The sequence below is a fragment of the Geotrypetes seraphini genome, chromosome 2, assembly GCF_902459505.1.
Source record: "Geotrypetes seraphini chromosome 2, aGeoSer1.1, whole genome shotgun sequence".
In the NCBI taxonomy this organism is placed as follows: Eukaryota; Metazoa; Chordata; class Amphibia; order Gymnophiona; family Dermophiidae; genus Geotrypetes; species Geotrypetes seraphini.
Window position 1 is genome coordinate 472,500,162 of NC_047085.1, and position 16,219 is coordinate 472,516,380.

At 42.8% G+C, this 16,219-nt stretch overlaps 1 protein-coding gene across 10 annotated transcripts in view; it reads left to right on the forward strand.

Annotated features, from left to right (window-relative positions):
* The window catches only part of PRKAG2 (protein kinase AMP-activated non-catalytic subunit gamma 2), a 642,927-nt gene that overhangs the window by 479,777 nt on the left and 146,931 nt on the right, over positions 1-16,219 (forward strand). For 5 of the 10 annotated variants that reach the window (XM_033931676.1, XM_033931673.1, XM_033931678.1 and 2 more), the window contains one exon: positions 11,075-11,184. In XM_033931676.1, coding sequence (XP_033787567.1) covers positions 11,075-11,184 — 110 coding nt within the window. The remainder of the gene's footprint in view (positions 1-11,074; positions 11,185-16,219) is intronic. The other 5 variants (XM_033931675.1, XM_033931684.1, XM_033931682.1 and 2 more) reach the window with 1 other exon arrangement.

The window sequence follows — 16,219 nt, forward strand, 5'->3', positions numbered from 1 at the left end:
TTGTATTCTGCCAAAGGTAACTTCTTTCTGGAGTTCTAGGATGTAACACACATAGGCTACTTTTAATTGTTTATGGCATCCAGCACAATGGGGAATATTTCTGGGTTTCTACCCCATTTTCTTGGCTTCCAACTACATTGCTTGGTACTTGAAAATCTTCTTTCTTTACACTATGCACGGAATTCAGGCTCTCCTCCGCCTCCGGGCAGTCGAGGAGGTTCCGGAAAGCCAGCGGAACTCGGGATTTTACTCCCGGTTTTTCCTGGTCCCCAAGAAAACTGGGGATTTGCGTCCCATTCTCGATCTGAGGGCTCAACAAATTTCTGGTCAAGGAAAAGTTTCACATTCAGGGCCAGTAGAACTGCCTGGCCAACAATCTCAGTCACCTTCTGCAACCTCACGAATGGTCCCTCAGTTCGTTGACTTTGCGTCAGATTTTTGCACGGTGGGGGACCCCGCAGGTGGATCTGTTTGCTTCCCCCAAAAGCCACAAACTGCCTCGGTTCTGTTCAAGGATTTATTCTCCACACCGTCTCGAGGCGGATGCGTTTCTTCTGGACTGGTCGGGCCTGTTTCTCTATGTGTTCCCTCTGTTTCCTCTGATTCTGAGGACTCTGGTCACGCTCAAGCCCGTTCACGCCACCATGATTCTAATAGCTCCTCGGTGGCCCAGGCATCCCTGGTTCTCCCTGCTTCTTCAGCTCAGTGTCAGGGAACCTCTTCTTCTTCCAGTTTTTCCTTCTCTGCTTTCTCAGAGTCGCGGATCTCTGCTTCATCCCAACCTGCAGTCCCTGCATCTGACGGCTTGGTATGTCAGCACCTAACTGCCTCGTTCCAGTTCTCTCAATCAGTTAGAGATGTTCTCGAGGCTTCAAGAAAGTGATCCACTCGCCAGTGTTACTGTCAGAAGTGGACCAGATTTTCCTCTTGGTGTTCAACGCTGCACCTGGAGCCGCGTTCTGCCTCCTTGTTGTCCGTGGTGGACTACCTGTTGCACTTGTCTCGGTCTGATCTTAAATCGACTTCTATTCGAGTACACCTTAGTGCCATTGCTGCTTTTCACCTGCCGCTTGAGGGGAAATCGCTCTGTATTCATCCGGTGGTTTCCCGTTTTATGAAGGGCCTTTTCAATGTCCATCCTCCCCTGAAACTTCCTCCAGTGGTTTGGGATCTGAATGTTATCCTTGCTCAGCTGATGAAGCCTCCCTTTGAACCTATCGATGGGCTCGTCTGAAGTATCTCACTTGGAAAGTGGTGTTTCTTATTGCGCTCATGTTTGCCCGCAGGGTCAGTGAGCTGCAGGCTTTGGTTGTGGATCCCCCTTTCACAGTCTTTCATCATGATAAGGTGGTTCTCCGCACCCATCCTAAATTCTTGCCTAAGGTGATTTCGTATTTTCACCTTAACCAATCCATTGTTCTTCCTGTGTTCTTTTCTAAGCCCCATTCTCATCCTGGAGAAATGGCGCTCCACACTCTTGACTGTAAGAGGGCATTGGTTTTCTACCTGCAAAGCACTCAGGCTCATCGGACTGCTCCCCAACTCTTCATATCTTTTGATCCGAATCGGTTGGGGTGACCGGTTTCTAAGAGCACCTTATCCAACTGGTTGGCTGCTTGTATTTCTTTCTGCTATGCTCAGGCTGGTCTCCCTCTGCAGGGGCATAGAGTCAGAGCGATGGCGGCGTCTGTTGCTTTCCTCAGGTCCACTCCCATTGAGGAGATCTGCAAGGCCGCCATATGGTCCTTGGTTCATATGTTCACCTTGTACTATTGTCTGGATACCTTTTCCAGGCGAAACGGCCAGTTTGGCCAGTCTGTTTTGCGTAAATTGCCAACTCTCCCTCCATCCCTTTTTTGGTTAGCTTGGAGGTCACCCACGTGTAGAGAATATGCTGCCTGCTTGTCCTGGGATGCAGCACAGTTACTTACCGTAACAGGTGTTATCCAGGGACAGCAGGCAGATATTCTCGCAACCCACCCACCTCCCCGGAGTTGGCTTCTTTGCTAGCTATCTGAACTGAGGCCACGCTGAGGAAAAACGCGCCCTGGCTAGGGCGGGAAGGTGCATATGCGGTACACTCACAAGCTTGAAGAATCTTCAAGCAAGTTTGCTTGCGAGAGTGTCCAATCGGGGCTACGTAGATGACGTCACCCATGTGTAGAGAATATCTGCCTGTTGTCCCTGGATAACACCTGTTATGGTAAGTAACTGTGCTTTCCCAACTGACCCTAACACACAATGCACAAAACGGCCCACCGTGTGTTTTTCCCCTCGATCACCCATTTTCCTATCTGGCCTTGCAAATTAGCTAAAACCTCATGCAAAGTAGCCAGGCGATTGATGCACTAACATCGCTTGGCTATGCAAAAAAAAAAACAAAAAAACAAGGGTTTTAGCTATCGGGGAAAAAATGTTGGTGTTACCGACAAGTCTGCCTGGGTTGTTGTTTTTTTTCAATAGCACAGATATTTTGCATTTGTTACACAAGCAAAATATCTGTCCCATTAAAAATGAAAAAAGTCCTTGTGACCCTGTGCAAGTCACTTAATCCCCCCATTGTCCCAGGTACATTAGATAGATTGTGAGCCCACCAGGACAAATAGGGAAATATGATAAAGTACCTGAATGTAAAAAACTAGTTAGGATATAAGTGGTATATAAATAATAATAATAATTTAAAAAAGACCATCCCCGACAAACGTGGCACCAGGAATCCCCCACCACAATACAAGAGAAAATTGGCAGGAGGGATGCTCACTCCCTCCTGCCAATGGAAGCCCCCTTACCAATCCCTACATTCCTCCCTTCTTCCCCTCCCCCAAAAGAAGGTAGGAGAATGCTTCTCCCAACCCTCTCCTCCCCCCCGCCCCAGTACCTTTGGTACACATTTTGAGCTTCCCTCCAACTCCCATCTACCAAAGGTACCGGGAGGGAGGGGTTGGGGAGAGCATCCGGTGGAAGGAGGGAGTGGACATCCCCCCCTACCTTTTTTTGAGAGGGGAGAGGAAGGGGGGTGTAGGGGATGTTTGGGGTGTGTTGATGGCACGGGGGAGAGGGTCCAGGACTGGGTTGGGGCATGACATGGGGATATTCGGCTAGGAAGGAGTTGGTATTGGTTCGTGGGGGGAGGGGGTGTTGCGGAGGGCTATCAGCGCAGGGGGGCTTCTTTCTTTCTTTTTTTCTTAAATGGGGCAGATTGTGCATGCATAACACATGTACATCATCTGTGCCATTAAAATAAAAAGTAGCCCTAACAGCAGTGACAGGAGGCTGCTTCCCATGTCACTGCTGTTAGATCTCTTTGTTCACTGAGTGATCTGTTGGGTTTGCATGCAAATGATTTACACCGAGGTGCAAATCATTTGCATGCAAACTTGGTAGTTCATTGATCGCTGGTCCACAATCGGCCAAGAGTGATCCAGTCAGTATCTTTAGTTCATCCAGGCCATAGTTGAATATTTTTCTGCTATAGTGAGCTTATTCTTAAAAAGAAAACTTATGATATACCAGAAAGTTATTTGGTGATGTTTGCTTATGCAGTACTGTATAAGCAAAATATGTTCCTATCGTGCAAAGGTATATGAAATTGAAATATGAATTAAGGGAAGCTGTATGACTTGTGGTGAGTTATAATTGGGACTCTGCCACACATCCAGCTAGCCCAGTACTCGAACCTATAGGTCTTATATAACATTACCCCTGGGTGGTTCTTTTTGTATATGATTCTTACATAGGAGCTTAAAAATGTGGCAAGTACTGTTAAAAAAAATAAGGGTTGAAGCAGCAGTGAACAATTTATAAGCTGGATTTCATTTAAAAAATTTTAGTCGTGATTAATCATGTGATTAAAGGACCAATGTATTCCTTTCCTTCCTCCTGCCTATTGTCTCCTTTCCACCTCCAGATCTATCTTCCTCCCTTTTCCTTCCCTCCTTCCACTCCAGGTCTTTTCTCTGTCTGTCCGTCATATTTCTCTTCTTTCCTCCATCCGGGTCCTCCTTAACTCTGGTCGTCTTCTCTTGCTCCATAGCAGTGATACTCATACACTGTCTGCAGCCTGCGCTGGAGCTTTCCCTCTGATTTGTCCCACCCCTAAAGAAACAAGAAGTTGTATCAGAGGAAAAGCTTTGAAGCAGGCTGGGGACAAGAGAAGACCAGATTTAAGGTAGACCCTGAGGAGGGATTGGATTGAGAGAGGGAAAGGTGTGAGCTGGGGAGGAGTGTGTGGCGCAGTGGTTGGATCTACAGCCTCAGCACTCTGGGGTTATGGGTTCAATCCCCGCGCTGCTCCTTGTGACCTTGGGCAAGTCACTTAATCCTCCATAGCCCCAGGTACGTTAGATAAATTGTGAGCCCACCGGGACAGATAGGGAAAATGCTTGAGTACCTGATTGTAAAACCGCTTAGAAAACTTTGATAGGCGGTATATAAAATCCTAATAATAATAATAATAATAATAACATGTTAATCGCAACATTAGTGTAGCCCAGGGGTAGGGAACTCCGGTCCTCGAGAGCCGTATTTCAGTCGGGTTTTTAGGATTTCCCCAATGAATATGCATTGAAAGCAGTGCATGCGAATAGATCTCATGCATATTCATTGGGGAAATCCTGAAAACCCGACTGGAATACGGCTCTCGAGGACCGGAGTTGCCTACCCCTGGTGTAGCCTATATTTACTAGTGGCCAAAACTGTTTTGAGATCGCAGAACTTTATTCAACTGTTGCTCCAGTTATTTAATCCTACAACATATGATATAGATTTGTTTATAAACATTACTGGTAATATTTGTGTAGTTAATTTTGTTTAATTTCTGGTTAGGAATGACTTTTAGTGATTTGACATAAAAAAAAGTAAGCAATCAGTCATGTTTCTTTTGATATGCATGGCTTAGATTTTGAGCGCATACATTACAGTAGGTTGTTTATGTATTTCATTTTGATGCTCTGCTGTTGTCACATCTTGTGGATGTTCTCTAAAAGGCCCGTTGTGCAATATGATAAACTGAATATTAATTGTCTAAATACACTAAAATTACAGCTGCAAGCTAAAATTTGCATAAGAGACTTGACTGGTTGCCTAAAAAGAGAGCAACAGCCATAACCTTAAGAAAAGAAGTATGATCTGATGAGTCTTAGTTGTCTCATGGTGAAGAGGGTTTTCTTCCAGAGGTTGGATATTTGTGGTTCCATAGTGAGCATGTCGTCCAAAATACAGCTTAGGACTTTGGAGGACTTGTCTACTGCAAGGGTGTTGTTACCTGATCGGAGAGTGATGCTTGTCAGTGCTGTCTGTTGAGAGGTATGAAAGTATAGAACTTTGGTTTTAGAGACATTTAGCTTTAGCTTGTGGATTGTTGCCCAGGTTTGGATTCTATCTGTTATCCAAGACTCTTTGGATAGTATCAGTTTGGTTATTTGTTATTGGGATAAGGAGAAGGATGTCATCTGCATATGACATAATGCTCTCCTCATTGAATTTGATGTCTCCAAGCGAGCTCATAAATAAGTTAAATAAAATAGGGGAAAGCGGAGAGCCTTATGGTACACCACAGAAGTTGTTGGAGAGGACCCCATCCTTTGTGATGATGTATTCTCTGTTTTGGAGAAAATCAGCAAACCAGTTTAGAACGGGATCTGTCACTCTTATGAGTTGTTTTAGGAGGAGGTGGTGATCGATGGAGTCGAAGGCGGCAGAGATGTCGAATTGAAGTATTGCCTGTCAGCCTGTGTTTAGTAACTGTTATAGTGATCAGGGTGAGAAGGAAGAGTTCTTTGCTGTGGTTGGAATCCAAATTGGGAGGGATGTAAGCACAAGTGTTGTTGGATATACATTGTAAGTTGCTTGCTTACATGGGTTCTAGGAGTATGGTGAATATGGGTATACCAGCAAATGGGTCTGTAGTTAGAGGGTGTGGAGAGATCTGCATTCAGTGATTTAGGTATTAGTGCTATCTTTCCCATTTCTTCCGGTAGTTGACCTTGGTTTAGAGTGTTATTTTGGAACTTAGTAATCCAGGTGGTGATTTCTTCAGGTGCAGAGGAGAGAAGGTAAGAGGGGCAGTAGTCCAGGGGGCTGCATCGGGTGGAAAGCTTATTAGTTATTATCTCAAAGGTTTATTATTAGTTTTTTTTTGTCTCAAAGGTTGATAGAGGGGTAAAGGAGTTCCACGTTTGGTCTGCATTACTGGGTTCCATAGGATACTCAGGTGTGTGAAGAGGGAGGTAGCTCTTGGGTGGTGATCATTTTGGCTACTACTGTTTTGATCTTATTGAGGAAAAAGTCAGCAAGGTCTTGGCAGTAGATTTGTTGTGGTGTCAGTTAAACTCCATACCAGATGAAATAATGTTTTGTTGTCTAGTTTTGTTTTCTATTTCATTGGCGTAGTAATATTTCTTGGCATCTGAGAGGTTGTATTTATATTTGTTTATTGCTGTTCTCCATTGCATTTTGTGGTCTGGCGATTTGTTCTTCTGTCATAATCTTTCTAGTCGTCAGCACTGTTAACAGTTTTTCGGTTCTCCAGAATCTCAATAAACCTGGGAAAGGTTTTAGTTTGTTTTATTTTGTGAGAGTGTAGGGGGGCAAGGGTGTTGGTAATGGAGTTGTTCCAGCTAGCTAGCATAGCATTAATGCAGTCTGATGGGGAAGTTAAAGATTCGGTTACTCTGTTCCAGAAGAGGGCTGGGTTTGTTTTTAATCGTACTAACTTTTTTTTCTAGTTCTTTTTTTGTTCAGACTTTCTGTTGTAAGGTTCAGTTTGAAGTTGAGGAGGTAGTGGTTTGACCAGGGGACCAGTGTCCATTTGATGTCGGAGGTAAGATAAGAGGGAGTGGATGCGAGTAGGTCTAGGGTGTGACCTTTCTCATATGTGGGGCCTGAGGGTCTGATAGTGATTTGGCTGTTTTCTAACAATTTTTCAACGTTATTGACATCTCTCTTGGTGGTAGATTCAAGAGGTATGTTGACATCTTTGAGAATAAGCAGTTTGGTGTGTTGGCAGGCAAGGCTTGATATTATTTCTATCAATTTGGTAATTGTGCTTGATTGGGAGTTTGGGGATCTGTATACCAGAAGGATTTCAATGTTCATTGTAGAGTTGGGCTTGTCCTCTAGCTTAAATGCTATATATTCAAGACCCAGATGGTTGGTGGAATCCGTCTCTATAATGGTGTATGTGGTTTTGTAGATTATGGCTAGGCTACCTCCTCTCCTGCATTTCCTAGGAATATGGAGCATGTTGTATGCTAGTGGGCAAAGGTGGGGTAATTCTGAGCTATTTGGTTCTTCTAGCCATGTTTCTGTGATGAATGCATCTCGAGATCATTTGTTGAGATTGGCTCATTTAGGAGGAATAATTTGTTTACCACTGAAATTGCATTAGCATACATGCAGGGGACTGGGTTGAGGATTTTATTTTATGAGTTTCTGTGAACAATAGGCTTTAGATTAGTGCAATCTCTATAAGGGGGTCATTTTTGCTGTCTATTGTTATTGTGTTTGGTCCGGAGACTTTGGCGAGATGCATAGTATTCTTCGGGTGTAGCAGGAGGATTTTGAGGTCTGGGCCTTTGTTGGGTGAAGTGCCATGAGGAGAAGGTACTGCTGGTAGGAGATGTGGTCTGAACTTCTGTGAGGTTGATGCATAGTACAGGTAGGATTTGAATGAGCAGGGATTTCATCATGAATGTAGGTTAAGAAACGAGTTGGGTTTTTTTTTGGGTGGGAGGGGTTGGCGGTTTTGAGCTACAGGGATTTAGAGGATGTGGTTTCTGGATGACTCGTTAGGGCTGAAGAGACATTGGGTCTATAGGGGCAGGATCTGAGTTAGAGCCGATGGCATCGCTTTGGAGAACTTTTTGTAGTCAAGGGTAGATGTTGGCTTCTCCTCCTTATTCTGCTGGATCACTGGTAGGAGGAAGGACATGGCTGCAGGGTGGTCTTTTAGTCAGAGGTGATATCCAGCAGCGTCACAATGTTTTTTTTGGGTAGGGAGGAGAGATGATGCATTCTCCCTTCCTGGCTTTGCTGGTGTGTTGTCTTGACTTCGTCTTATTGAAGAGCCTCGCTGCGCTCAGTTGCTGTGCAAAGGAGCGTACTAAGGATCACACCTTTGGCTTGCACCTTGAGCATCATGCCGAGCAACGCCACACCACTAGGCATGTTGCCTTAAATGGCGTCACACCACAAGGGACGTCGGGGGCGAAGCCTGTCTCCCTTGGCGGCCTGGAGGAAAAGTCCATATTCTGTTATTGAGAAAGACATTGGGGAAACCACTGCTTGCCCTAGATCGGTAGCATAGAATGTTGCTACTCCTTGGGTTTTGGCCAGGTACTATGGACCTGGATTGACCACTGTGAGAAAGGGTTACTGAGCTTGATGGACCATTGATCTGACCCAATAAGGCTATTCTTATGTTCTTAAAATGCTAGGTGTTCCACAATTTTGGCCGTGTGTGTATGTGTATATATGAAATATGTTGATGGAAGGATAATAAATAAATATTTTTGAGAGGATAATATCAGTTCAATACACAAAGGAGATGGTATACTGTTAACCAACACCAGTCAATCCACTCAAATAAATTAGTCTTCAGACCCTCAGAAATGCCACCATCCACTCCATTGTAGTTTCAATAGTGGTTGGATTTACACATTAGATCCTCACCGGGTCACTTATTATTGTGAAGATAGAACTTTGCTCTGACTATTTTGCCAATAATATTCTTATAAAGCTAATACTTAGCTGAGGTGGTGCATTCAAAGGGATCTAGCACCAACATGTTTCACTCTATACTGGGTGGGTAACCAATTCAAACTTAGAGGGATCGGAGCCCTGATGAAACCCAGTATAGGGTGAAACAACATGTTGGTGATAGATCCCTTTGAATGCACCACCTCAGCTAAGTATTAGCTTTATAAGAATATTATTGGCAAAATAGTCAGAGCAAAATTCTATCTTCACAATAGATTATAAGTGACCCGGTGTGTAAATCCAACCACTATTGAAACTACAATGGAGTGGATGGTGGCATTTCTGAGGGTCTGAAGACTAATTTATTTGAGTGGATTGACTGGTGTTGGTTAACAGTATACCATCTCCTTTGTGTATATATGAACACACTTAACTTTATTTTTTAGTGCTGCTCTAGAAATATTCTGTAGCACTGCCTATAATGAAAGATGATTGTTGCTGGTGATATGAAGGGCAATTCTATAACTGTGCATATAAGTGCTCTACCTGCTGTTTTGTAAGGTTAGCACATAAGTACATTAGCATGTGACTGCATGAGGTGTACATGTGGATGGGAAGTGAGATGTTTCCTACTTAATGCGAATAACTTACACGTGTGACATGTTGCACTTAGACACTTCCATTTGTGCTTGCCATTGACCTGGTGATGTAAGTGAACACACCAAACTTAGGCATGTCATTGTAGGTTTATGCCAGTATTCTATAACAGCATCTATTCACGCAAATGGCATTTATGGAAGAGATGCTTCCCACACAGCATTGGGGAGTCTAACAGGTGACTCCTACTCAAAAGCCATATTCAGCTGAGCATTCATGTATCGTTAACACAGGTTTCTTTGTGCCATTAACTAAACTATGTAGTATAGATCAGTGTTCTTCAACCACCGGTCCACAGAAATTTCCTGCCGGTCCACAGGGCCAGCACGTGCATCAGGCCCAAAACAGTGTTCTTCAACCGCCGGTCCATGGTGCGATCGATGCGGCGTTATCTTCGAGCCAGCTCCCTCTTCCTAACTGATTCAGTACACAAAACCACGGGCAGTGGCTCCTATGGGCGTCCTGCGCCTGAACCGGAAGCCTTCTCTCTGACGTTGCAACGTCAGAGGGAAGGCTTCCAGATGAGGCACAGGACGTGCAAGGTGCAATTAGTACTATTATGTGGGCGGGATCTGGGGTGGAGAATGGATAGAGATGGGCGGGATCTGGCCCATGACTTAGCCCCGTGTTCTTCAGCCGCCAGTCCACGGACCGATGCTGGTCCACAGAATAATTCTTTTATTTCTGCCGGTCCATAGGTGTAAAAAGGTTGAAAAACACTGGTATAGATAACAGCTGAATATGGCTGCTGTACAAACACTAAGCTCTCAACCTTCACTCCATCCTAGTACTATATGGATACTGCCAGGGAGTCTAGAGGGATTTTTGGTGGTATTATACATAAGGGGGGGTGGGCAACAATTCAATAGCTTGGCACCATAAGAACATAAGCAATACCTCTGCTGGGTCAGACCTGAGGTCCATCGTGCCCAGCAGTCCGCTCACGCAGCGGCCCAACAAGTCCAGGACCTGTGCAGTAATCCTCTATCTGTACCCCTCTATCCCCTTTTCCAGCAGGAAATTGTCCAATCCTTTCATGAACCCCAGTACTGTACTCTGCCTATTACGCCCTCTGGAAGCGCATTCCAGGTGTCCACCACATGTTGGGTAAAGAAGAACTTCCTAGCATTCATTTTGAATCTGTCCCCTTTCAACTTTTCTAAATGCCCTCATTTAGGAGCCCTAAGGATGTGTGCTGAGACATCTGTAATGACATCTGGTCAACCAGTTCTGTTTCAGAACACTAGTATCACCTTACACTTATGTGCCTACAGCTGGACCAGTTGTAGACATGGTGTAATTGCAGCCATATAAATGTGGAAGGCAGTATTCAGTAAGTTAAATGTGTAAGTGGGAGTAGAGCCCAGCTCATGTGCACACTCCTTTGCACTTTTCACGCTCATTTTCATGCACCATTACGGAATAACACTTTCATAGCTACATTTATGTGTATAAATACTAGTAATCTGTAAATTTAGGCATGCAAGGGACACAAATGCAGACACCCAGTTATAGAATTGCCCTTAAATGCCCTACCTGTGGTTTTTCAGTAGCAACATATTTAGTTGTTGCTACCAAACGCACAAGTCCTTATGGGTTTGTCTTACAACTTGATTACTTCTGTAGCATTCCACAGTGTTCAGTGTATACATTTTTTTCCCCTAGTAAAAGCATATAGAGTTTTCTATGCACTGCTTATGACTTCTGTTTTTCTTTTCAGCAGTTGAAGAATCGGAAGGTGATATTTATATGAGGTTCATGAAATCACATAAATGCTATGACATCGTTCCGACCAGTTCAAAGCTTGTTGTTTTTGACACTACATTACAGGTGAGTATTCCTCTCTTTATTTTGACCTAATGCTGTTTTCTCCTCCGACTGGCTCATGCCCGCCAATGTACAGATTATTATCTTCTAAGATGGCTAAAATTTGAGTAACTCAGATACTGTTAAGCAGTATACATTTATCCTTTAGAGACTGATAAGACACTAGATTTTAATTGCTTCACACATTGAGGAAACAGATATGACTAAAATTGTAGTAAATGTTTTTAGTTTAGCTATTGCGTTTTGTGTACGAGTGCCTCTTCTGTTACCCCTGGGGCAGTTCAGCACTAAAAAATGTAAACATTCTGTACACAGTATTTTAAAGTTCTGTATGTTTTGGCATAAGGTAAAGCAAGACTGACTGAGAAGAAGGCTGTGGACCTTCCCATAAAACTGACATCGCAACAACCCAATTTCTGTATATAATATCGGTTTATTAACAATAGACAAAAGTCAGCTTTTCATGGAACAACAAAGTACAGCACATTGAGCCAATGAATACATACAGAGTGGCCATCTCCTGTCATGAATCCATCCTAAAATTAAGCCAGACGGTATGCCACTTATATACTTTTAGTTCAGAAGCCTAGCCTGGTTACAAATTACATACTCACTTTCCATTGAGTTGACACATTCATCATATCTAATAATTGTATAGTCTGCATTTTTATCTCAGAGCCATATTAAAGCATGATGTCATCTAGTGTCAAAACTGACCTTTCTATTTCCCTGACTATGCATTCTTAATACTAAGTTCAATAATTTCTGAGAGTAGACCCCTTCCTGAGCTTGATTGTTGTTCTGTCAGCATTTCTGATAATTTCTGGTAGGACATCTTGTCCTTCAATAATGGTGCCTGGGCTTATCTTCTTGTTTTGGGTTCGTCGTTTTCTGGAAAGTCCTGAACTATCCAAGGCTGTTACAGTCGGCAGATATTTCCCAGTTACTCGGGCAGAGATGAACCTCTTACAGAGCATATTGTTTCTCTCTGACAGGGAAAGATATGATTGTTCAGAAACTAGAATTCAACAGCACAATGTCTCTCTTAAAAATATAACTTTTGTGGTCTTCACCTTCATTCTCTTGAAGGTCTTACTCCTGATTCTCCCTGACTGACAAACTACTAATACTATTAAACATTCATATTGTCCATCAAGGTAAAAGGAGAATTTTGCTTACCCTCTAGTTTACAAACAGTTGGTAAAATGTCTTTAAGGCTTGGAACAGAATAGCATAGTACTTAGAGAAGTTGCTAAGAACAAAGGAAGCTAGGGTTGAAATATTGCTTCTTCAACTGACACAAGAGATTAGGAGAGTCTTTTTACCTTCTGTTATAGTTTAGATTCCAAGTCTGCTTGGACAGGGACAATTCAAGCTTAGATCCGGACAAAACAAGTATCAAATTGTGAGAGAGAGAGGGGGGGAGGGTGTGCAGCCGCTGTATAGGAAATTTGACTCTTAAAACAAGAAAACAAGTGTGGAAATCGTAGCTTACAGAGTTCTTTACATCCTTTGTGTGTGCATAGCTATGTTGTTTCTGTCATAGAGGGGAGGGGGGCAGCTTGAATGGCATAGTATAAAAACATTCTGTTGGTTTGTCAAGAATAAAATACTACATGAAACTATTAGCTGCAACTGTCGTCAAAACGTGAAAGGATGAGTTTTATAGTTTACCGTCAGGGTCCCACTATTTCACATTCAGGGCCAGATTACTGTAATGGGTCCTAGGCAAACATGTATTTATGGGCCCCTACTATGAACCTCCATTTTACATTTTCTCAACCCCGCGTTTCCTCTCCCTGTCCTCACCAAGATCTTCATACATGGCTTCCAACCCCCCCCCCCCCCCCCCAATACTTCTCTACTCCCTAAATGCTATAGGGAAAACTGTAGGGCTTAGGTGTAAATGAAAATGCGGTCTGTGCAAGCACATGCTTTATAGTCTAGCGATTTAGAGCAGTGAGCTCAGAATCAAAGGAAGCATAGGAAATCATGTTAACCCTCCATTGACTTTGGTCAAGGGTGGAGTGACATTGAAGGCCAGAGAATGAGATTTACAGGAAGTACATCTGAGGTACAAAAATCTACAAATATTTTTAAGTGTTGCTTCAAAAGTGGAAGACTTAACAGAAAGTGGTTTAGATTTCTTTGGTGCCCCTGAACAGAAATAGAAAGTGGAGGCAATCTTAGGACAATTTTCATGAAATTTGTCCTGGGTAAATTCTTCAGACTGAAAACCTCCACCTGCTATACACAACTGCTGCCAAATTTGCCAGTAGATTTCTCCAGTTCATATTTTCAAAGAGAAACTCTGACCTAGGTCCCACCAGAGAAAGATACATTGTCGCAGGCTGGGCTCCTGATGTGCGCAGCGGGCCATGCTAGCTGTGACGAGCACTGGATTGGCATGTTCCCTATAACAAGGGAACCCCTCAGGAATAGTATTCCCTGGTGGCTGCCTAGGATTATTATAACAAGTATTCATTTACCCACAAAAGAGAACACAAACAAAAGGGCAAATTTCAAGTTTTATTATGACTACTGGTAAGTCAGTTGTTATAGTGTTCACCTCTCTCATCTGCACAAGTAAGTTTGCATAACTCAGTAGGTTCCAAAAGAAAAAAACCCACAAACTTTTCAACTTTCAGAATGTCCCATAGTGTGGCTGCTGCTTCTGGACTTTACGCCAGGAATTTTAATAGAACTGGATAATTGAATTGGAATAGATTGGAGGCAGATTGGAGAAATCGGATGTTCATTATTGTTTCATCCCTTTTGATTTGGAGATATTTAAAAATAACATTGTCAGTTAGCCATTGGCTAATTTTTTTCAAGTGTTTCATTGATATTCTGAATATCTTATGAGTCAGATCTATTGAGTGAATCAGTTGGATGTCATCCGTGTAGGTATTCAGGGATCTCAAAAGTCCCTCTTTGAGAGCTGCAATCCAGTCAGGTTTTCAGGATTTCCCCAATGAATATGAATTGAAAGCAGTGCATGCACATAGATCTCATGCATATTCATTGGAGAAATCCTGAAAACCCGACTGGATTGCGGCTCTCAAGGAGGGACTTTGAGACCTCTGGTAGATGTGCAAATGTAAGTAGAGAAGATGTGAAAATGTTGAATAGAAGATAAGAGAGAATAGATCCTTGCGGTATACCGTAGTCTTGTTTGAAGCAATCTGATGTGGTTTGACCGAAAAATACTTGAGGCACAATTTGAGAAAAATGATGAGAATCAGTCAAAAGCTGTTTCTGTCAGTCCTATGGAGATAAGTCTATTTAATAAAGTTGATGATCTTATGTCAAAGGTGGCCAATAGATCCTAATGATACAAGTAGGGCAGTTTTTCTAAAACCAGCCTGAACTTTGGGTAGTTCTTGCTCAACGTATGACTGAAGCCTTCATTATTGTCAGCAATATTTTGCTGGCGTGTGAAATTAATGCAGTCATTTTATAGTTGTTACAGTCCTGGCATCACCTTTCTTTGGTATGGGTATGAACAGTAATCTTCTCCAATCAGTTAGCCATATTGTTTCCTTCAAAATCTGTTGACACAATCGCGTGAGGACCATGATTGCACCTTCTGAGCCTTTGATTAATTCAGTTGGAATACCATCAATAGCACGTGACATGCTTTTTGATAAAGTTTAATTGTTGCTATGACTTGTAAAATAAATGGTGGTTCTTCGACGTCAGAACTTTCTCAATTAAATTTCTCTAATTTTGTCCTCATTGCCTTTTCTGTATATTCTTTCCATCTCATTTTAATGGTTTCTGGATCATTCAGTATCATTCAAGTGGTGTCTTTAAGCATCCCCAATCGAGGCTGGAATTTCTGCTGTAATCTCTTAACCTCCTGATAGGCTAATGTAGTTTTTCCATTTGTTGTTGGGTGCCAAATGGGAGCTCCCTGGGGAGCCGTGACTGACGTACAGAGGAGCCGCAGATTATTCTTATATTAGACATCTTTTACAACCATAAGAAATTTAAAAAGCATATAGAAACTAATAATTCACACTCAATTAATAAAATTCGCAACTTCTTTACCAGAAAATTTAAAGAATTAAAAGGACAGCAAGGTACATTTTCTCAGCATTTGTCAATACCAAACAACAGAACGAAAGAAGTTATCCTACCGCTGTATCGGGCAATGGTGCGTCCACATCTTGAGTACTGCGTCCAGTATTGGTCACCGTACCTTAAAAAGGATATGACATTGCTCGAGAGAGTTCAGAGGAGAGCAACACGACTGATTAAGGGGATGGAAAGCCTTTCATATGCTGAGAGATTGGAAAAACTGGGACTCTTTTCCCTAGAAAAGAGAAGATTAAGAGGGGATACGATAGAGACTTACAAGATCATGAAGGGCATAGAGAGAGTAGAGAGGGACAGATTCTTCAAACTTTCAGAAAATAAAAAAACAAGAGGGCATTCGGAAAAGTTGAAAGGAGGCAAATTCAAAACTAATGCTAGGAAGTTCTTCTTTACACAACGTGTGGTGGACACCTGGAATACAATTCCAGAGGAAGTTATAGGGCAGAGTACAGTACTGGGGTTTAAGAAAGGTTTGGACAAATTCCTGCTGGAAAAGGGGATAGAGGGGTATAGATAGAAATTTACTGCACAGGTCCTGGACCTGTTGGGCCGCCGCGTGAGCGGACTGCTGGGCGCGATGGACCTCGGGTCTGACCCAGCGGAGGCATTTCTTATGTTCTTATGTAATGCTCTGCTAGCCTCATTCAAAGTTGCATTTAGAGTTGCTAAGTGTTTTTTTAAAAAAAACATAAAACATGCCATTGCAGAACTGATTTTACCTGCTGCTATAGATATGGTGAACATTATGATTGGCAAATCTGTGTGGAAAGTACTTTCAAATGTACCTTTATCTATATCTAATAATACTATCAGTTGGAGAATTCAATGTACTGTATGACTGCAGCCATTCAGAAAGCAGCACGGGGCCAGGCGGGAGCGCAGAAAGTTCGCATCTGACCTGTGCGCCGTTGGTGGGAAATAGATGAGACAGGTATCT